General features: G+C 47.2%; 2 protein-coding genes and 1 non-coding gene across 4 annotated transcripts; 2 read left to right on the forward strand and 1 right to left on the reverse strand.

Annotated features, from left to right (window-relative positions):
* The first annotated feature begins 4,839 nt into the window (after positions 1-4,839).
* Positions 4,840-8,548, forward strand: LOC109744534 (PHD finger protein EHD3). The gene is made up of 6 exons (XM_020303670.4): positions 4,840-5,305; positions 5,590-5,781; positions 5,893-6,204; positions 6,890-6,979; positions 7,121-7,168; positions 7,258-8,548. The coding sequence occupies exons 1-6, from the start codon at positions 5,165-5,167 to the stop codon at positions 8,164-8,166; spliced, it is 1,692 nt and encodes a 563-aa protein (XP_020159259.1). The 5' UTR covers positions 4,840-5,164; the 3' UTR covers positions 8,167-8,548.
* Positions 8,549-9,392: 844 nt separating this feature from the next.
* On the forward strand, positions 9,393-12,175 carry LOC109744536 (UDP-galactose transporter 1). 2 transcript variants are annotated; one of them, XM_045230577.2, is made up of 6 exons: positions 9,415-9,502; positions 9,589-9,856; positions 10,487-10,736; positions 10,815-11,022; positions 11,303-11,534; positions 11,628-12,175. In XM_045230577.2, exons 2-6 carry the CDS (start codon positions 9,746-9,748, stop codon positions 11,838-11,840), a joined length of 1,014 nt encoding a protein of 337 aa, XP_045086512.1. In that variant the 5' UTR covers positions 9,415-9,502; positions 9,589-9,745; the 3' UTR covers positions 11,841-12,175. The 2 variants fall into 2 exon arrangements, with proteins under 2 accessions (XP_020159260.1, XP_045086512.1); XM_020303671.4 differs by having other exon boundaries at positions 9,393-9,856.
* Positions 12,176-13,869: 1,694 nt separating this feature from the next.
* On the reverse strand, positions 13,870-13,942 carry TRNAR-UCU (transfer RNA arginine (anticodon UCU)). Its single transcript has one exon. It is a non-coding gene; the product is annotated as a tRNA-Arg (tRNA).
* Positions 13,943-22,080: the final 8,138 nt, after the last annotated feature.

The raw sequence follows: 22,080 nt of genomic DNA on the forward strand, positions 1-22,080 counted from the left end.
GAGTCTAGTGGGTGTGTGATTGGACTTGTTCTTGAGTGCATCTCTTGTGATTTGTCCCCATTTTCCCCTCATGTTCATCGTGTTCTTCGTTGAACCCGCCTCCAATTCGTGAACATCGAGACAAATCGGGGCACTTTGGCCCGTGCCCTACACCATCTTGGTGTCAGAGACAGCTTGCTCTTGATACATCTTGGTATTAGAGCTTAGCTTCTCACGAATTTGGGGTCTCCCCTTCATTTCTAGCCTATTTTTGTTTGATTTCATCCCAATTTGAAAATCCCCACAAAAATAGCCATACCAATTTTTTGCATTTTGTTGGTTCTATTGAGATTTTGTTGTGTCTGATCCATGATTTTGTTGTTTTGCAAGTGGATCTTGGCTTTGCCCACCTCCCCACCACGAAATCCCACTGCCCACTATTCAACTGCTTGGGGTTGCTCTGAAAACCTGGCTGGTTGCCCTGCTACTGAGTGCCTTGGCCAGAACACTGATTTCCACCTCCGTTATTGCGAGAACCCTAATAGCCAGATCCTGAGCCGCCAGAACCTTGATAACCAGGATTCTGGAAACCACCAGATGAGTCGGCTCCCAGAAAGCCAAATCCTGAGCCGCCTACTCCAGGCTGCCCCGGGTTTCTGCTGCTGCCACCCTGATGATTCTGGTATATCTGATTGTGGAAGGCCTGCATAATGTAGCAATTTTCCCAGGAGTGATTTGCTGGCTTGTCAGGGAGGCTGTGTTTAGGACACAGGGCTTGAGGGGCCTTCTCAAAATTACGAGGCTTATTCCCATTATAGGATCTTCCAGAATTATTGTTCCGTCTCTGGCCCTTGAAAACGGTGTTGGTGTTGGCAACAAAATCTGATCTGCCCCGGGATGCTTGTGCTTAGCACCATTGACCTGGTTACCATGGTTGCCACCGTTGCCCGAGTTGTTCTGCTGGTGACCCTTGCTGCCACCGCTTTCTTGCCCTTGCCAGACTTGTCATCATCTGAGTTAGGATCTTTTGTTGTTTGACTCAGCATGCCTGGTGAGGAGATCCATGAGATCGCCCATGCCCTGAACCTTCCGCTTGAGCCGCCCAAGCTTCTGAACGAGAGGCTGAAAATGACATTTTTTTTCTCCAAAATCAGGAGGGCTTGAGCCGCCGTTATGCTGTCTGAGGAATGAATGATCTCCGCAACCCGGCGAAACCAGTGACGGGCATACTCATCGTCACGCTGGATGCAATGTTGTAAATCAACAATCGTCATTGGGCGCTTGCAAGTTTCTTGGAAGTTCTAGATGAAGCGTTCCTTCAATTCTGCCCAAGTGTTGATGGAGTTGGGGGGCAGATTTTTCAGCCAAGTACGAGCCAGCTCCTCCAACATCATAGTCAGATACTTGGCACAAACTGCATCGCTAACATCCATAATGTCCATGGCGATCTCGTAGCTCTCAATCCAAGCAGCCGGATCGATATCAGTCGTGTAATTGGGAACCTTGCGGGGGCCTTTGAAATCCTTAGGCATGCGCTTGTTGTGTAGAGCCGACACTAGGCAGGTTATCCCAATGGTTCTGGTACTCGATCATGTACCTTGCAGAGTCAATGAGGTTGTAGTAGGTGATGGCTGAGCCACCGCGTTTGCTGCTTCTGCTCCCCACATAGCTCGAGCTACGTCAACAATTGCCTGAGCATCTGAAACTCCAAGCTGGGCGGGTCACGTGGTTGCTTGCGATGACGACAGGCGTTGCTGGAAACCGCCGGCGACTCAGCATGCCGGCTCCTGCTGCGGCTTGGGTGCGGGGAAGAGTGAAGTCGCTGCTGGCTGTAGGAGTAGTTTGCTTGTTGGGCGACCGCCGTCTTCAACATTTCGATGGCGTTCCGGGACTCGATTTCAAACGTGTATTCCCTATGATCGGAAGCGTGGCAAGATTGGTAGTCACAGCCAACATGTTGTCGACGGGATTGGAGAAGTGACCCGCCGGTGTCAGGAAACAATGCGGAGGCGTCTGAACAGGCGGGGGATGCGGGGCCGGTTCAGGCTAGTGCAGTTGAGCCATCTGATGAGGCTGAGCCGACAGTGGATGTCGGTCTCCGTTCGGGGGTGCGGCTTGATTTAACTGGGGTATAACTGGTGCTTTCGGGGCAACCGTCCAGGCCCCGGAACAGGCATGTCTTGAGGTGTGTTGAACAAACGCATGGGCTCAAAATTGGGGGCAGACGGCTCATGTGCCTCCTCTGATGAACCATGTCTAAGGCGTTTTGACGGAGGACCATGTGCCAGGCTTCTGTCTTCAAGCACTCCACCTCGTTGTGGATCTGGGCTTGCAGCTCCACCATGCGAGCGTTCTCAATGTTGATATCCCCCTGGCCCTTAGCCATCTGCTCACGAAGTTTAGTTATCTCCACTTGCGTTCTGCCTGATTTTTTGTGGTTACCAGCGTCTCCAGGAGTGTTGCCAATGAGGCAACCAACTCCACCAGAACTTGACCCGGCGGCTTAACCGAGCCGGCCGCGTTTGGAGCCGGTGCTAAAGTGTCGGTTCCCATCGCGGTACCTGCTGCCATATAGTTATGAGTTGGGGAAGTGCCTGCCATGTACGACGGTTCGACGAGGCGGCTCGTGGTCAGCTGGAACCGGCTCATCATCGGAGTAGCCCCCAAGCCTACCATCATATAGTGGGAGGATTGACTTAGTGTCTCCAACCAAATAATCGCCATCAGAGTAGACGAGGGTATCCCCGCCAGATGTGGAGTTATCCGTAAGATCGCCCCCTGGGTGAAGCCGACGAAGACGTGATTCCGGCCGGCTTGAGCCCGGGCGGGTTGTGTGCGCCGAGCCGGCTCAACGATGTCAGTACAAATGTCCAGCTCGGGACCTGATTCCCCGATTTTGCCAATGAAGACGTGGATCTGGCCGAAGGGGACCCGGTACCCGTACTCGATTGAGTCGGCCTCGGGGCCCTAGCCTGAATCGTTGATGTAGAGCTTGTTGCGATGACTCTTTGTCATCCGGCCGATCGCATATCCCTCGATTCCTCGGAGAGCTCCCTCCAAGAACTCAACACCATCGTGCGCAGGCCCCACGATGGGTGCCAACTGTTGTGGTTTTGTCACGACAGATGTTCTCGAAAAAGGACTTAGTCATGGGGCCGTCGCAGCTAGGTAGTAGCTTGAACGGAGTTGATCAGAATTGAGAGACACGAGTTTACCCAGGTTCGGCCCCTCACAGTGGAGGTAATAGCCTACTTCCTGCTTGATTGATTATTGCTTGAGATCTTGATTACAGGGGTGCGACTTGGCTGACCTAGTACTCGAGAGCTTGTAACTTAAGTGTTCCTGCCTCAGGGGCTCCCCTTTATATACAGGTCGAGGCCCTGAGGTTACAACAGAATCCGGGTCGTACTACGACTCGTGTCTTAGTCTGTTTCCTACTCGTCTTGTCCCTCAAGTAAGAGATTCCTTACAACTTCCTTATCGAGCCGGCCCACCAGATATTGGGCCATAAGCCGGCTCTCTCTTTAAGTCGCCTCATGGGCTTTGAATTTCAGTCATTGTGGCCCACATAATGAATCTGCTTATGAGCCGCGACTGGATAACCAGGTCCTATCCTGGCCGGGTCATACAGTGGGGTTATATCCCCAACAAACGGGGTGGCTACAAATCCAGCGGCCAAAACACTAAGAAATTGAAGCAAAGTTGAATCATAGTTCACCGGAGCAAAGGTTTTTTTTACCTATCCAACATTTGATCGAGCACGTTGTGGGCGCCGGTGGAGTCGACGGGATCGCGGAGCACATTGCGCACCGGAGGGGTGGAGGCGGAGCCCAACCTCGCATCGCCGCCTTCTTCTTCCTCGGGCCCTTTGCTTGCGTCTTTAGCGTCTGACGGAGGGGATGGAAGAGGCGGTCGTCCTCGATCCAGCGACCGCGACGGGAGGGTTCATGACCCGGCGAAAGTTGGCGTGCCGACGGCCTTGGCTACATGGACGGCGTTGTTCCCCTGTCGTTTCTGCTTCACGCCGGCGGCGGAAAGAGTAGGCGCTGCGACGCTGATTGGGCCGACGACGCATGGAAAACACCAGTCGGGGGCTGTGGCGGCTTTATGATGGCAACTGGAGGCGCGGTGAGGGATCGGAAGGATTGGCGACAGCGGCCCATAAAGGGAGGAAGTTTCCCTCCCGCTAAATCGCAACTGGGATAGAGCTAGCGGCAAAATGGGGGAGGAGGGGGAGGGTGCTAGATTTGGCTGGTGCAGGCCGAAATATGAAATAAAAAAAAGTATATCGGCGGTTATTTTGCGGGGCCGGATATAACGCATATGACTGGTGTCTCGTTGTCTTGCCTTTTTTCGCTCGAATCCCCTCTCTTTCTCGCATGAGCACTCCGCCGCCGGGGCCGTCCTTGCTGCTACCCCGAGTATCTCCTCCACCGCCAGGCGGCCACTGCCCTCTTCAGTCGCGAGCGACCCTGCCCCGCGTGTCTTCCACCGGTCGCCGCCGCTCCTCCACCGCTATTCGTACGCCGTCCGCCTCCCGTTGTGACGACCCCGCCCTGCCCCACGGCTCCTCCATTGACCGCCGCTCGTCCTTCTCCTCCGCCCTTACTCCTCTCCGCGGACCACCGCCGGCTCCTCTTCACCCCACTGACCATCTAGGACCTCCACCGTCGCTTCCTTGCTCCTCTAGTCGCACCTGTACTCCGTCCCACCGCCGGCCACCTCCAATCTCTGCCCCCTGCGCCCGCCATCGACCTCCGAGGGGATGCAGCCCGCACCGGCACGGGAGCAGATACAAATTAGATAGACCATGCCGAATTGCCTATGTCTATAAAGCTGTCTCGTAGACGAGGGCAGTATGGACCATACAGATACCGATAGCCGTCCCTCCGTCCCCCAGACAGAAGGCCCAGCAGTCCGTCCGTCTGGCTTTCCCTTTTCCGTTTTTCCTCTTCCAAAAACTCATCTCCCACCTTGTCCCGCTCCTCTCTGCTCCGCTGCTCCCCTCCCCTCCCCTCACCGGGAGATCCCAACCCAAATCCTCCTCCGCAACGGCCCACCGAAACCCTAGAAACTCGCCCCCACGCTGCCTTCGCCCCCTCTCACCCCCTCCGAGGCTTCGCTCCCGGTTCCGGCCACGGCCTCGCTCTGTGCTGGGCATGTGCTGCGGCCGCCGTGCCGGAAGATGACCTCCCAGGACGGCGCCGCCCCGCCGCCGGCCCCGCCCAAGCGCCCTGCCCCGGGGGAGCTGCCGTCGTCCGAGGTCCTCGTCACCTACAAGCGCCGCCGCACGGCCACCCGCGGCGCCAGCTCGGACCCCGGAGCGGTAAGCATTGCAATCCCTAGCCTGCTCGTCTTCTTTCTTCTTCCCCCCTCCCCTTGTTGCTGTTGCAGTTGGAATATCTGGCCGTCTTTGCTCTCTGGCGCCACCAGCCGCCCAAGATTTCATTTTGAAGCGCCTAGATTTGCAACTAGGTTCTTCCAATGCCATGAATCTTGCCGCTGCCTAGCAATTCTGTACCCAATAGACGAAATATCTTTTCCTCTGCAGATGTTCTACATAACTGAAAACTGTGCTCAGTGCTTTTCCTTTGCTTGCTCTGTGTGCAGCCTTGTGCCACCATCGTCCCCTGTAGCGGCACTTCTGGCCAAGATGGCCACCAGATCCTGCCCAGACATTGGATTACTTGGAGGAACACGTTGGAGGGCTTCCTGCAATCCCCAGGTGTAAATAAGGGTGGGGGGATTCAGAGCTGCATACAAGATGCGCTCAGATACAATTGCTGTCGATCAGTGCAAAAAGTCAGTAATAATGCTCTTGTTCAGAACATATATCTCATAAAAGAAGCAATCTTGTGTACAATGTCTATGATAGGAATTTTCCCTGATAGTGAATTTGTCTGTGATTTCCAGGGCAACCTAAATAAAGGCCAAGAAGCGTCAGAAGAGCATCCTGCTGGAGTAGCAGGTGCTAAAGAGATTAGCTCCTGTATTGCATTAAAAGATGCGATTGCAGCATCTTTGGATGCCAACACAGCAATGTGCAATAATGCTCTCCTTGACATTTTTGTCTCGGAGAAGTTTGCCATGTTGTGTGATTTGCTAGTTGGAACTTTCCATGTGAGTAAGGTTCATGAGGTCATTGATTTGGGGAAAATTGACGCCAACATGAGAAATGGAAACTATGCACGGAACCCGGCTCTGTTCAACGACCACATCCAGCAGGTAGCTATTTCTCATTCATTCATTGGAAAAAGTAGCCGTGTTCTTGATTATTACCATAGTTCAAAAAAGCACTAGGCGTTAATTGTGCGTGCGTTTTGCTATCGCCTTGCGCTTTTATAACCAAGGCTCATGCTTATGCGCAGATTAAGCACAATTCAGTGCTAGGCGTTTTGCTATTGCCTAGAGCCTAGTCGCGCCTTCTTTAACTATGATTATTACTGTGTTTTATGATATCAAATAGAGACACGTCAGCATCACTTCTGCTTGGCAGCGTAGAGCAGGCCTTTTATGCACTGTAGTGTCTCAAATGGTCCCTGTATTTTCACCGTGGCATCTGTGAGCACACGTAAACCAAAATTGTCGAATTATTCTTCTGCATGTGCAGCTCAATGCTGGAGTATTAATCCAAGTGAGGAAGTTTTATTTTCCTCCTTTCCGTTACTAAAATGGACAGATAGCGAAAAACAACTGTAATGTGTTGGGGTAAAATCAACTAATGGTTAGATTTCGTGTAGCTGTGTAGACGTTAGTGTGCCACCTCCTACGCCTCTCAGAAGACATGTGCTGCTCTTCTTATTTTTTGTCTTTTCTCCTTTTCATCTCTTTTTTTGCTTGCTATGAGTATTCCATGAAACATTCAGGCAAATAATACTTTAATATGTATGTATATTTGTGCATGATATAGATATGGGAGAAGTTTGAACAAGTTGGCCGAGAGATGACAAGTCTAGCCAGCAATCTTCCAATCATTTCACGAGCTTCCTATCAGAAGCAAGTAAGTTTGCAGTTTTTACCCATACTTAAGAGACATGTATTTCCGGACAACTGTACCTCAAGCTGCTGTTGATGCTTAACTTGTTGCTATAATTCCTCTTTATGCTGGTGCTGGGCAACACTTATGATATAATCTTTACAGGCTTCTGGAGTTTCTGAAGTAGAGGTTGCTGCTGAGCACAGGATAGAGGTAATCGGTGTGTTTGTGGACAGTTTTCTGGCCACTTTTAAAATGGTTACATCCAGCTAATAATTTTTACTGATTGCATATTTCATTAGGAAACAAGTTTGGGTGGATTCGTCGAGAAAATCCCGAAGGATTCAAATACGACCACGCAGTTCTCCCCATGTGATTCCGGTCATTCTACAATACCAAAGCGATCTGGGACATGTGGACTTGGTCGAACTTGCACTTGCAAACAATGTGGTACCAGTGCAGAAGAAGAAAAAAGCCTTATCTGCGATGGATGCGACACGACATACCACTTTGAATGTGTGAAGCGACTCCATCCTGCTATGAAACAAATCCCGGACAACTGGCACTGTCCTGCCTGCAGCAGCAATAAGGGAAAGGGAAAGGGAAAGGCTGCAGGCACCAAGAAGAATGTTCTTGACAGCATGCATGGTGATTGTCCTCTGTGTGACAAGCTTGAGGTCATCAAGAAGATAGAACCACCTGAAGTTGCCAGCGGAATCGAGGTAGCCGACGAAAGAGAAGGGAGCTCGGTGCCAAGCGTGGAGGAAGAGAACGAGCCGGACCTGTACACGACCGCCCTGTCGAAGCTGTGCAAGCACTGCGGCACGTGCGAGGACGACGACAAGCAGTTCCTGGTGTGCGGCCACCCTTACTGCCCCTACAAGTTCTACCACATCCGGTGCCTGAGGACGAGCCAGATCGCGCTGGAGAAGCAGAAGAACCTGGAGTGCTGGTACTGCCCGTCGTGCCTCTGCAGGGGCTGCTTCAAGAACAAGGACGACGAGGAGATCACCCTGTGCGACGGCTGCGACGAGGCCTACCATGTGTACTGCATGACGCCCAAGCGCACTTGTGTCCCCAAGGGTCACTGGTACTGCCCGCTGTGCAGCGTGCGGCGGGCGAGGGAGGGGATGCAGAGGTACGAGAAGTTGATCCTGAAGAAACAACAACATATAAGCGCCAAGCGTGCGAGCCAGGCGGACGACGCTTAGCCTAGTTGATGATGCTATTGCTTGGCCAAGAGGGGAGTAATAAGCAGAGCAGCGTTTTGCAAAGATGTTGCTTGGCCAAGCTTTGCTGGGTAAAGGAAAAGGAAGGGACGATGATTATTCTTTGGCCCTCTTTGGAGGGCCATATATTATATATACACTGGCTTGAATAGTTGAATCAGAGCCAGTCAGTTGTGTAGTTGACACTTAGAAAGTCTCGCCTGATGAAACGCTTCTTTTATGTAGGCTGTATTGTTATTATTTGCACGAAACATCACTTGATTTGTTGTGTTTTACTTAGTGCCAGTTGTTCCATTGTAACTCTTGTAAGGAACGAATGATATGACCTTGTCTATCTCTATTCATTGCTGTTGTTTGGTTATAACTTACTGTATTTTTGTGTTATTTTCTCACACTTAACAATCCTAATTTTGCAAACCGAATTTTCTTTTTGCATGGACAAACTTATTTGTTGGGACCTTTTAAGACCATCTACAATGCGACGTGCTTAGAGAGGTGTTTCTGAAGAATGCACCTTTAGGATTATTCTGATAAGTGCCACACGTCAGGTACGAGCACATGACAATTTTGAATGTTTCTTATGACAAGTTTAGTGATGCGAGAATGACAACTTTAGTTGCCAAAGCATGACAACTTTCGTGCTTCAATTTATTTTTGACAGAAACTTGTTGTGTCACTGCAATTTGTCATCCTTAGGCCTTGTACAATGGGAGGTGCTTAGGGGGGTGCTTAGAGAAATAAACCAGACTTTCCTTAAGCACCGGTGCTTATTTGTATAGGGTAGACGCTTAATTAAGCGTCTCTCCTGTATAAATAGGCACCGGTGCTTCAGAAAATCTCGGTTTATTTTTCTAAACACCCCTCTAAGCATCTCCCATTGTACAGGGCCTTACATGACTGAAATTGCCATCGCAAAACATAATGGCCTGAGTGCCACGCACCTAATATGTGACACTTATCATTTTTTGGGATAAAATAAGCATCGGTGCTTAAGAAAAACACAAATTTATAGTTTTGCAAACACCTACTCTGAAGCCCATTGCATTGTACTGCTACTGCATGGTTTGACGGAGATTCGGAGCGGCAAATCCTAGGAGTTAAATTGTTTGCTAATTGCAGTGGCGAATCACGTTTGCAAGCGTCTGTCATTATCTCGCGTGACACGTGTCCAGGCCAGGATAGGCCGCGTAGAAGCATGACGTGAAGGTAAGGAAAGCAGTAACGCGTTCCATGATGACAGGGAAGAGCCTCTCCTCTGCCTCCTTCACACAAACCGAGCTCTCAACCTAAAACCAGGACGAATCCTCCTTTGGCCTTGGTACCCTCTTCTTTCTCCCATCTCTTGTGTGTTTTCTTCTCTTCTCAAGAGATCGACGGCGCCGCCTCAAGTCCTCAGCTTTCCAGAACCTTCTAGAAGAACCGCCGATGCCTTATAGAATGGGTCGTCCAGAGAGGAGTTTTCGATGGATTAATTGATTCCGGAACGCCGGCCGGTTTCGGTTTCTTCCCTGGGCCTTGGCCTTCTTCTTCATCTTCTTCATCTTCTTGCGGAAGAGGCGCGATGGAGGATGGGAAGATGGGGAACGTGGCGACAGTCCGGGCGGTGCTCGCCATCCTCCAATGGTGGGGCTTCAACGTCACCGTCATCATCATCAACAAGTGGATCTTCCAGGTCCCAACTCTTCTCCATCCCCCCCTTTTTATTTACCTTTTATTTCCTCCTCATCCTCATGTGCGCCTCCTCATGTTTTTATGGGTTGATCCGTGCCTTCAGGTGCAGATTAGCTAGTGATTTATCATGCCACGAATGTAAAAACAAAGGATTTATCGGATTAGGTTTCCTTGCCAATGGTAAAAAAAGAACTTTTAGGAGGAGAAACAAAACCTCAAGTCCTTCCTTTTGTTCATGGGTTTGATTGCTAGGTTATTCAGAGTTAAACTAGAGGGTAAACCAACATGCCAGGTTTCAGGCTTCATTCAGAGTTAAACTTTTTTTGTACTGATATGTTTGACAACAAGATGAATCTAAACATATTTCACCTCAAGTGACATATGGATGAATATTCCCCCTGGGCTTCTTCCACCATCTTTGTTTGGGGGCTTATTTTATATTTGCATTCAGTTGTCAACACCATCAAGTAGAGGTCTGAATTCTTGGAGGTCTGAATTCTTGGACTAGAAATATACAACATCCTGCGCTACATTCACATGCCTGAAAGTAAAATGATCGACGAATATCCTCGTTAATAAAGAAATTATCTGCTCCCTGCTCTCGATGATTTTAAGTTTTTCTTCGATGCAGAAACTGGAGTTCAAATTCCCTCTGACCGTGTCGTGTGTCCACTTCATATGCTCTTCTATTGGAGCCTATATCGCAATCAAAGTGCTCAAAGTAAAACCACTGATCGAGGTTGCCCCCGAGGATCGCTGGAAAAGGATATTCCCCATGTCGTTTGTGTTCTGCATAAACATAGTGTTGGGAAATATCAGTCTGCGGTACATCCCGGTCTCTTTCATGCAGACCATAAAATCTTTCACTCCTGCAACAACAGGTTCTCTCATTTCTTGCTCTCCATTCAACACGCCCTTTTCACGACTGCTGTCGCATATTCTGATTCATTGAAGAACAGTTATTCTGCAGTGGTTGGTCTGGAGGAAATATTTTGAGTGGCGCATATGGGCTTCTTTGATTCCAATAGTGGGTGGAATCCTCTTAACTTCAGTAACTGAACTTAGCTTCAATATGTTTGGTTTTTGCGCTGCCATGGTTGGCTGCCTTGCCACATCTACAAAGACCATCTTAGCAGAATCCCTGCTCCATGGATACAAATTTGACAGGTAAACAGTTGATCTGATCAGTTTACAAAAGAAATGATTACATACCGTCTGTCTAAGTTTTACAACAAAGAATTTAAGGTGTAGGGGAAGGGTGGTTGTTGTCACGTGATGTTTCATACTAATTGCCATCAGAGATTATCATAGATAATAGAATAAATACCGCTGCTGTCATCATTATTATGTAGAATCTCTTGCTATTTTCATAGTACCGCAATCAAGTACGATCTTGCACATTTTCCTTTTAGTGAGTTTGATTTGCTGTTCTTTTTCTTCTCTGCAGCATTAACACAGTGTACTACATGGCACCCTTTGCCACCATGATACTATCGATACCAGCCATCGTACTCGAAGGGAGCGGAGTAATCAACTGGCTGTACACATACGAGTCAACCGTCCCTGCACTGGTCATCATAATCACCTCGGGAGTTCTCGCCTTCTGCCTGAACTTCTCCATCTTCTATGTTATCCATTCAACGACGGCGGTGACCTTCAATGTAGCTGGCAATCTCAAGGTGAGAGTGAGAGTGTGAGGCTCTATTCCGCTTTGTTCTGCTTCCTAGGTCCAAGTTCGGCACTGACAAACTGGTACCATGATCGGTTTGTAGGTGGCTGTCGCGGTACTGATCTCCTGGATGATCTTCCGGAACCCGATCTCCGCCATGAACGCCGTGGGGTGTGGGATCACGCTCGTCGGCTGCACCTTCTACGGCTATGTGAGGCATCTGATCTCCCAGCAGGCCACCTCCCCGAGCCCGCGCACCCCGAGAAGCCGGTTGGAGATGCTCCCCCTCGTATGCGAAAAGCAAGAGAAGATCTAGCAGCAGGACATATAGGCGCTCTTGTCAATCATAGGAATAATGAACACACAGCATTTGGGGTTAGAAAGAGCAAAGTTTCGTAGGATACATATTTTGGTGTTGGTAACGATGCTGTACTTGATCCACCCGACGTTATTTCGCTGTTGTTTCATGTCAGTTGCTGCACCCGGTTTGTTCTTCGTGGAACTGATCAGACATTTTTTGGCCTGTGCCGCTGGACAAATACTTTCGTGTGCTAGTATAAATTGTTCAGGATGCTGCTTGCTGTAGCATCTAACTACTGACGCTAGCAGACTGCTGTCGAAATTTCGGCACAATTTTTTGTTTCCTCTGAAGTGTTTGGTTTTTTTTACGGTGACCATGGCAGGCAACAGCCGGCCAGAGCCATTTTCAAATATATTCATCATTGCAAAATGTACGGACCAAAGTCAAGCAGAAAGCGCCGCGTCCTCAAACAAAAAACATATACTGTATCTCTTTTAGATCTTGTCTAAAAACTTTCCAGCCACCGCCTCCTCTTCCAAAAAAAGCTAGGGTTCGTGCCTCTCGCCGGCTCAAGTGCCGGCGGGAGGGCTCCGTTGTTAGTCGTTCCTTAGAGATTTGTTAGGGTTTGTGTCCTACTCAGGAAGACGAGACGGCGGCGGCTCGCTGAAGATGGAATAAAGGTCTCCCCGCCTAGTCCCCGTTTCGGTGGTGCGTCTAGCATCGTTGGTGGGCGTGTGGAGGTGTGTCTCCGGCGGATCTATCCTCGGTGGATTTGCTCGGATCTGGTTGTGGTTTGTCTATATTCGTGTGTCTTCAGGTTGGATCCTTTCGATCTATGTTATTCTTCATCAGCGGCGGTTGCTGTTCTGGTGCGCTGGTCCTACGGGGCCTTAGCACGATGACTTTCCGACTGTCTACTACAGCAAGTTGTGCCCGACTCCGGCGAGGTAGGGGTGATGACGGCGGCGCGCCTTCGGCTCGCTTTAGTGATTGTAGTCGTCGCTAGGTGGTCTACGGATCTGGATGTAATTTTTATTATTTCTAGTGTTCGTTGTACTGCTATGATAAAAGATTAATAGATTGAAAGTTTTCTCGTAAAAAAAATTCACCATTGCAAAAACAGAAGACGATACAACACCAACCATTTTCAAATTAAATTTGAAAAAAAAAACAGAAGACGATACAACACCACAGCTGCAACATGTAGCACCTGACACCCACAAAGAGGAACAAGGAAAAAGGAAAATATAGAGAAAACTAGGAACGAGATACGACAAACAGCCAACACCGAGAAATTTAGCACCTTTCCATTAAAAACGGAAATAACAAGTTCTTACAGATCAGCAGAGGAACAAGCACAGAACACCACCTAAAAGGAGAAGGCATAACATGATGATCAAAGGTAACCCATGTTCCTTGTGCTCCACAGAGCCCAGCCTATAGCAGAAATGCCCAGCATGAACAACGATCCCCACCGGAAGGAAAACATGAAACCAAGAAAAAGTTTGGCATAGAAGAAAAACAACAACTACTCCCTCCGACCCATAATAAAAGAGCGTTTTTTACACTAGTCTTATATTATGAGACGGACGCAGTAGTATTTGGCACAACACCAACAGAACCCCAGACCACCCATAGAAACTGGACATGAAGAACAATGGTCTCCCAGTTTCAGCATTTTTACATAGGGAACACAAATGGGACCTAGCCTAATTTCGCTTACACATGTTATCTCTAGTAAGCACAGGATCCTGAAGATGTCGCCTCGCAAACAGCTCGATCTTAGGGGGATTTTCGAGCGCCTGATCCATCATAAAAAGAAAAATCTCGCTTTCCTTTTTTTGCGGGTCAGCAATGTCTCTTTGCTGGTTCATGGATTTAGTGTAAACTCAGCTTTGCTTTTTTTTTTTTTTTTTTACTTTTGCATCGTGAAACTCAGCTTTGCTGTGAAGTGGATATGTAGCGTTCAAAGATCGTGTTTGTACAAAACAAATGGATGTGTGTGGATAAGGAAAAAATATTAAACAAAAACATAAAAAATATGCACGCTCGGTGGGACTCGAACCCACAATCCTTTGATTAGAAGTCAAATGCCTTGTCCATTAGGCCACGAGCGCCTTGTGTTCTTGTCCTTCAAGGTTGACTATTTGATAGAGGCATTTGAGCGCCTTGGAAGTTAAAGGCCTCAAGATTCTGAGGTCACCAAGAGCTCTTGTAAGTTTTACAGAAAATTAAACCTATTAACAGTCGCGTGAAGAGCGCACGCTGGGCCTGTCCACGTAATCACCCTGGCACGGTGCGTTCTGGGGCAAAAGTTTGTGTTTTGACCCTTTTTGTGTAGTTTAACAAGATCTGATCCCGTTCTGGAAAATTTTCGAGATTTGACCCTTTTGCTACCGCCGGAGACCCTGGCGGTAGCGATCTACAGGCTACCGCCACCCCACCTGGCGATAGGTTCCCCGACGGCGTCTGTCAGTTAACAGCCGTAGACACGTGGCGAAGGGACCTACCACCGTAGACCCTGGCGGTAGGCTCTTGCAACCTACCGCCGAGTTGTCTAGCGGTAGGGTCCTGGATAAGGTTGTGAGGGGTGGGGGCTGTGCTTCCCCACCCACTCATTCACCCCATTCCTCTTTCGAGCTCAAGCTCTCTCCCCTCTTCTCCCCCACCAAATCACCCACTAGACCCCCCTCCATTGCTTGAGATTTGTCCATGGATCGTGGGCATTTGCATCACCCAAGGTACCTCTCCCATCCCCCCTTCATTTGGTTGGTTCAAATCATGCACTTTGCTCATTTTGTTGGAAACCCTAGTTCATGGTTTTGTTGTGGTGAAATCAATGTATATGATGCATTTAGGGTAATGTTTGTGCTTTGACAATGTATTGTGTGACAAGCATTGTTTGGGTAGTAAGAAATATCATTTAGGGTTTTGTTAGGGTTAGGTTTAATGATATGGTTAGGGTTATGCTTAAGTAAATGCCTATATGACGAACGTTATAGTAGTTACCTCTTGAATTGTAGCTCGATCTAGTCCTAGGGTTATAGTTTTTGTCAAGAGACGGTTAGGATTTTTGCCTTGGATGACCGTTATAGTAATCCCTCGACTTGTAGGATGGGATCGATCATCTTTGTTGAGACTTCTGCGGAGGCGGCGGCGAAGCGTGAACTTGCAGTCATTGAGGAAAAGATGGACTTGTGGGTCCAAGCCGTCGATGCGTTGAATGCGGCTTGTAGAGAATTTTTAAAGTATTATGTGTCGAAGTGCGACGATGACAAAGTTAAGTTATATCAAGCTAAAGAGAAAAACATAAGCAATCTCAAGAAGGAAGAGACAATTCATAGACGCGCTCTTGCAAGGCAAATTGCATTGTGTGGAACAAGGGATGAAGTGAATGAGATGGACTTTAACAACCCTGGCCAGATCATTGACTGGCTAGTTAGGTAACCATCATCGGCGATACCTAGTTGGGCATCTCGTTGGGTTTGGGTCCGTGAAAGAAATGATGTCATTTGTTGCAACCCGGGCCGTACGACAAAGATGTCTTATTGATGGACTAATAGAGGGGGTAGAAACACATGATGTTGTAGTGTCATTTGGACTGTAATGGCATGTACCCTTATCATTTATGTAACCTATGTCATTTGAACCAGTGAGAACTTTGTGTATTAGGTAATTCTAAATAGGTTATTCTTTGTGTTTGTTTTGTATCATTTGAGTTAAGTTTTGTTTTATTCCATTTCATGTAGCATGGAAAACAGGACCCGGAGATGAAGATAGCATATGAGAAGTGTTGTGACATTGCATCTATGAGTCTGGCGGTAGCGTGTGAGAAGGTTGTAGCGGAGCGACAACTTTGTATCAAGAGGGAGCTTGAAGCATGGTTCAAGAGAAATGATGAGGTAAATGCTGCCATGATGGATTTCAACAAGTATCCTTTTATGGAGGAACCTTCTGATGTTAAGGAGAAAAAAGTTTTTCAGAGGCTTGTGAAAGAAAAAAAGATACTTAATGAGCTGCATGAGATGGAATATGCTTGCAGACAAGCTTTGGCAACGGAGATTGGGTTCTCTGTGAGCAAAGAAGAATTCCGCGAGCTGGACTTGAGAAAACCCGGACAGGTCATTGGATGGGCAATCACACAAGGCATGCCAGAGATTCTGAACGCCGTGCTCGATGGGCCTGGTTTGGCAAAACGAAAGGTGTATTGGAGAATTGGGCGGGATCCTTGGATTTTCAACTAAAGCCTAATCCTGATCGTGACTCACAAATTGAACGTCTTATACGTTTTAGATCTTTTTTTCTGTTGTAGAAAATGTATGCTCGAGCTTGAGCTTCTAGTTTGAACTCATGTCATTCGAATCGCTAGATGTTTTAAGTCATCTGAACAAGTGTCTTTTATGGGTGTAATGAACTATGGTCAGTTATGCATGTATTTGCTACTCGATCATTTCTGGATGTCATTTGTGGATGCTTAGTTCATAGAAGTTTCTAAGAAATGGAAAGGCAAAGGGCTAAGAAAGAAAGGGAAAGGGTCAGGGATCAGAACCCTACCGCCATGGGCTTCGGCGGTAGGCTGGCCAACCCTACCGCACAAAGAATGGCCGATTTGGTCACAGGACAGGCAACAGAGGAGGCCGTAGGGTGGCCAACCCTACCGCCATGAACCCTGGCGGTAGGGTGGCCAACCCTACCGCAGAAAATGTGGCCGATTTGGTCACATGAAATCTATTCATTCATTCATCTTATCTTCCATTTTAGAAAGTAGCGTACACACTTGGTAATTATTTCCTGCTACATCTGATGAATTCCACAAGTAAAGAAACAAGAGAAGGACAGGCAGCAGAGCAAGCCATAGGGTGGCCAACCCTACCGCCATGAACCCTGGCGGTAGGGTGGCCAACCCTACCGCAGAAAATGTGGCCGATTTGGTCATAGGACAGGTAGCAGAGCAGGCCGTAGGGTGACCAACCCTACCGCCATGAACACTGGCGGTAGGGTGGCCAACCCTACCGCACGAAATGTGTCCGATTTGGTCACAGGACAGGCATCAGAGCAGACAGTAGGGTGGCCACCCTACCGCCGTCCTCCTTGGCGGTAGGATGGCCAACCCTACCGCAGAACAGGGGAGCATTTTCGTTCCAGGACAGTTCGGCAACCTACTGCTAGGCCCTTTGGCGGTAGGGTGCAAAGCATAGTTTGCTCTGTTTTTCCTCGTGTTCATCATTTCAGACAGGCCAAACAAACAAGTGACAGCAACAACAGCACAACAAATGTAGTTCATGACATAGTTTCATCACAAGTTTCAGAAATCAAAGACATAGTTCACGACAGGTTTCGCAAATAAAGTACATAGTTCAACACAAGTTTCACAAATCAAAGACATAGTTCTTCACAGGTTTCTCGAATCGAAGACATAGTTCATGACAAGTTTCTCGAGACGAAGGCCTTATTGGGTCACACGAGGACGTTTTCCTTTCTTGTCGCATGCCTCATCCTCTTCTTGGGCTTCACGAGCCCTTGCAAGCTTTCTTGCTCTCTCCTCTTGACGAGCAATCTTCTCCTTGTGTGCCCTCTCCTCCTCACACTTCTTTCACTCCATCTTCTCCTTTTCACGACGCTCTTCATCCAAGCCTCTCTGAAATGCTTCTTCAAACAACCGCTGCCTCCTTAGACAATCTCGATGTTGATCTTTTTTAACATCTTTTGGCACATCTTGATCTATCCATGTGAAGTACTTACAAAGTGGAGGCGGCGACTACGTACGAATAAAGATCAAATGTGGTCATTAGTAAGATAGGTTCAAGTTGTAGCAATGGTTGAATACTATTTGAACTTCAACAACTTAGCGGCGGTACATCATAGGCGTGAGCTGGACGAGGACGATCATAGGCATAGTTGGGACAAACAAAATATCTTCTTCCTTCTGTCCATGATTTCTTGCGGTCGGTGGATACCTTAACTTTGCAAACATCTCCACACCAACATGATGGAGTTCTCATATCTTTGTCCTTCACCTTATCCAACTCGGCGTATATCAACTTGTCCGACATGTCCTCGCGGTTAGCACACGGGGGCCTCGTCATGGAACCGGAAGAAGCCATGCCTATAAAGAAAAAATTGGTTGTTAGTAAAGTAAAATAACATGTATATATGCAAGAAAAACAAATAACAAGACCGAATTAAGCCAATAAATGTAAGTACCGTTCACATTATTTCAACCATTCGGGTTGAGCAAGATGTCAATAGGCCTTCCTCTATCAACCCTTCTCGTCCTACGACCACGACCACCGGCTCCTTTAAGAGTCGACCGTCCCCCAGGCCCTCTAATAGTGTCTCCTCGTCCACTACCGCCAAGATTCGTCCGTCCTCCACGCGCACCACTCCTACCTCCTCGTCCACTACCACTCCCACCTCCTCGTGTGCCACCGGTACCTCCTCTTTGGGCACCCGTTTGACTAGTGGGATCCGGAGTGTTGGCATCGGTCCGTGGCTTTTTGGTGCATTTCCTAACATTGTGTCTCGGCTCGTCACATTGACCACAACTATTGATGTCCGGTGCCTCCATGAAATGGCCGCTACCAAATTGTTTCATTCCGGTGTATCTAGCCAGATCATCCATGTCACCCCTAAACCTCTTCTTTCTTCTTATTCCCTTTGTAGGCACCATGAGTTCGGGGTCGAGGACGATGTGTGGCCCATCATACTTAGCCCACTGTGACTGATCGAGGAAGGGATGAAACCTAGGAGCCCATGTCAACCTCGTTCGTTCCAATGTGAACTCATGCAACCGCACGGTGGTACCATCGGATACGTTCAAGTTTCTGAACCTTGCGGCGGTCATCACATGCGAGCAAGGCCAATGATACTTGTGAGGTCTCTCACAATGACACCACCGGGTCTTGAGGTGCACCTCATATGCTACTCCACCGTACGTCATGTCGTCCCTTGTTGTGCCACCCGGCTCATTGACTTGGTAGATTTATTCTTTTTCATTGAAACTAATGATTTGTTGATGCAAAGACTTGCGCACTTGATGCTTCAACCAATCCTCAACTTTGAAAGGAAATTCCATTTTCTCACCTATCCATTTGGCTGTCACTTCGGAATGCCTCAGAAAATACTCTTTGAGCTTGAAGAAGGTATATTTCACTATTGCAGTGACCGGCAAGGAACGAACACCCTTGAGCACATTGTTGAAGTATTGCACCATGTTACTTGTCATGTCTCCGTATCGGAATCCTCCTTCGTCGTAAGCACGTGACCACTTATGCTTCTCCAGAAGATGCCTTGTCAAGAATTCTCTCCCTCCTTTGTTCTTCTCCAACGCCTTGAATAGTTTATCATATCGGCTTTGGAATGTGTCGGTGTTGAATGCCACACAAACATGGGTAAGATCTTTGCAAAACTCCTTAATCTTGCATGCACGGTAAAAGTTTGCCACGAAATGCCTCATGAACCAACGGTGTTGGAGCTTTGGATAGCCTGGAATGTCAACTTATATTGCTTTCAGAATCCCATGACAGCGATCCGATATGATGCACACCTCTCTTTTGGGGCCAATCACCTTCGTCCTCACATGATCCATAAACTACTCCCAATTATCATCATGCTCAGAAGGCACTGATACGTCTCCAACGTATCTATACTTTTTGATTGTTCCATGCTGTTTTATTATCAATCTTGGATGTTTTATAATCTTTTTTGGTACTAACCTATTGACATAGTGCCAAGTGCCAGTTGCTGTATTTTCCATGTTTTTTACATCGCAGGAAATCAATATCAAACGGAGTCCAAATGCCACGAAACTCAACGATGATTTTTTATGGGCCAGAAGGAAGGCAATGGGCCCTGGTTGCCCTGGTGGATTGTGCCCACCTCGGGTGCCCCCAGGACCGCCTCTTTGCTCTATAAATACCCCAATATTCCAGAAACCCTAAAGGCATCGACGAAATATTCATCCAGCCGCCGCAGAGTCCAGAACCACCAGATCCAATCTAGACACCATCACGGAGGGGTTCACCACTTCCATTGGTGCCTCTCCGATGATGCGTGAGTAGTTCTTTGTAGACCTTCGGGTCCGTAGTTGGTAGCTAGATGGCTTTCTCTCTCTTGCTGAATTCTCAATACAATGGTCTCTTGGAGATCCATATGATGTAACTCTTTTTGCGGTGTGTTTGTTGGGATCTGATGAACTTCGAGTTTATGATCAGTTATATCTTTTTATATCCATGAAAGTTATTTGAGTTTCTTTGATCTCTTTATATGCATGATCTCTTATAGCCTCGTATTTCTTCTCCGATATTTGGGTTTTGTTTGGCCAACTTGATCTATTTATCTTGCAATGGGAAGATGTGCCCGGTAGTGGGTTCGATCTTACGGTGCTTGATCCAAGTGACAGAAAGGGAACCGACACGTATGTATCATTGCTACTAAGGATAAAAAGACGAGATCTATATCTACCGCCATATAGATAAATCGATCTTGTCTACATCATGTCATCGTTCTTATTGCATTACTCCATTTTTCCATGAACTTAATACACTAGATGCATGCTGGATAGCGGTCGATGTGTGGAGTAATAGTAGTAGATGCAGGCAGGAGTCGGTCTACTAATCTTGGACGTGATGCCTATGTAATGATCATTGCCTGGATATCGTCATAATTATTTGAAGTTCTATCAATTTCCCAACAGTAATTTGTTTACCCATCGTTTGCTATCTTTCTCGAGAGAAGCCACTAGTGAAACCTACGACCCCCGGGTCTTCTTTCTCATATATTTGCTTTGCGATCTATTTTATTTGCTCTTTTTATTCAGATCTATTAAACCAAAAATACAAAAATACTTTGCTGCACTTTATTTTATTTGCGATCTATTATTTCAATCTATTATAACTTTCTCCCGTCATCACGCAATTTCTGGCACCGTACCCCGAAAGGGATTGACAACCCCTTTAACACGTCGGGTTGCGAGGTGTTGTTATTTGTGTGCAGGGGCATTTACGTTGTGTTGCTTGGTTCTCCTAATGGTTCGATAACCTTGGTTTCATTTATGAGGGAAATACCTACCGCCGCTGTGCTGCATCATCCCTTCCTCTTTGGGGAAATACCGACGTAGCTTCAAGCGACATCAAAAGGAATTTTCTGGCGGCGTTGCCGGGGAGGATCTTCAACATAACCAGGTTCCTAATCACAAATCTCATCTCCTTGCAATTTACATTATTTGCCATTTGCCTCTCGTTTTCCTCTCCCGAACTTCACAAAATTTGCCATTTTATTCGCCTCTCTTTTCCGTTCGCCGTTTTCTTGCCGGATCTGTTTTTGAGTGCAATCTTGTTGTGTGGTCATCATGACTCAAGAGAACACCAAGTTATGTGATTTCTCAAATACCAACAACAATTATTTTATTGGCACTCCGCTTGCTCCTCCCGCCACTAGTGCGGAGACTTGTGATATTAATACTGCTTTGCTGAATCTTGTTATGAAAGACCAATTTTCCGGTAGTCCTAACGAGGATGCCGCATCCCACCTTAATACCTTCGTGGAATTATGCGATATGCAAAAGAATAAAGATGTGGACAATGATGTGGTGAAGACTAAATTATTTCCGTTTTCTTTGCGTGATTCTGCAAAAATTTGGTTCTCTTCTTTGCCTCGCAATATTATCGATTCTTGGAGCAAGTGCAAATATGCTTTTATCACTAAGTATTTTGCTCCCACAAAAATTATTTTCCTTAGAACCCAGATCATGAATTTCAAGCAACTTGAACATGAGCATGTTGCATAATCTTGGGAAAGGATGAAAATGATGCTAAGGAATTGCCCAACTCATGGGTTAAATCTTTGGATGATCATACAAAATTTTTATGCGGGGGTTGAATTTTGTTTCTCATAATCTTTTAGATTCCGCCGCGGGTTGAACTTTTATGGAAATTACTTTGGGTGAAGCCACCAAATTTCTTGATAATATCATGGCAAATTATTCACAATGGCATACCGAAAGAGCTCCTGCTAGTAAAAAGGTTAATCCGGTTGAAGAAATTTCTTCTTTGAGTGATAAAGTTGATGCTCTTATGAAATTGGTTGCTAGTAAAAGTGCTCCTATTGATTTTAATGATACGCCTTTGTCTACTTTGATTGAACAAAACAGTGATGCCATTGATGTGAATTCTATTTCTCGCAATAATTTCAACAACAATGCTTATAGAGGAAATTTTAATCCTAGGCCTTTTCCTAGTAATTCCTCTAACAATTA

This window comes from Aegilops tauschii, chromosome 7 (genome assembly GCF_002575655.3).
Source record: "Aegilops tauschii subsp. strangulata cultivar AL8/78 chromosome 7, Aet v6.0, whole genome shotgun sequence".
NCBI lineage: Eukaryota > Viridiplantae > Streptophyta > Magnoliopsida > Poales > Poaceae > Aegilops > Aegilops tauschii.

Coding starts and splice junctions, on each gene's coding strand:
- LOC109744534 (XM_020303670.4), top strand. CDS start 5,165: ATGACCTCCCAGGACGGCGCCGCCCCGCCGCCGGCCCCGCCCAAGCGC. Junction 5,306..5,589: donor CCAGCTCGGACCCCGGAGCG/GTAAGCATTGCA, acceptor CTCTGTGTGCAG/CCTTGTGCCACCATCGTCCC. Junction 5,782..5,892: donor GCTGTCGATCAGTGCAAAAA/GTCAGTAATAAT, acceptor TGTGATTTCCAG/GGCAACCTAAATAAAGGCCA.
- LOC109744536 (XM_020303671.4), top strand. CDS start 9,746: ATGGAGGATGGGAAGATGGGGAACGTGGCGACAGTCCGGGCGGTGCTC. Junction 9,857..10,486: donor TCAACAAGTGGATCTTCCAG/GTCCCAACTCTT, acceptor TCTTCGATGCAG/AAACTGGAGTTCAAATTCCC. Junction 11,023..11,302: donor CATGGATACAAATTTGACAG/GTAAACAGTTGA, acceptor TCTTCTCTGCAG/CATTAACACAGTGTACTACA.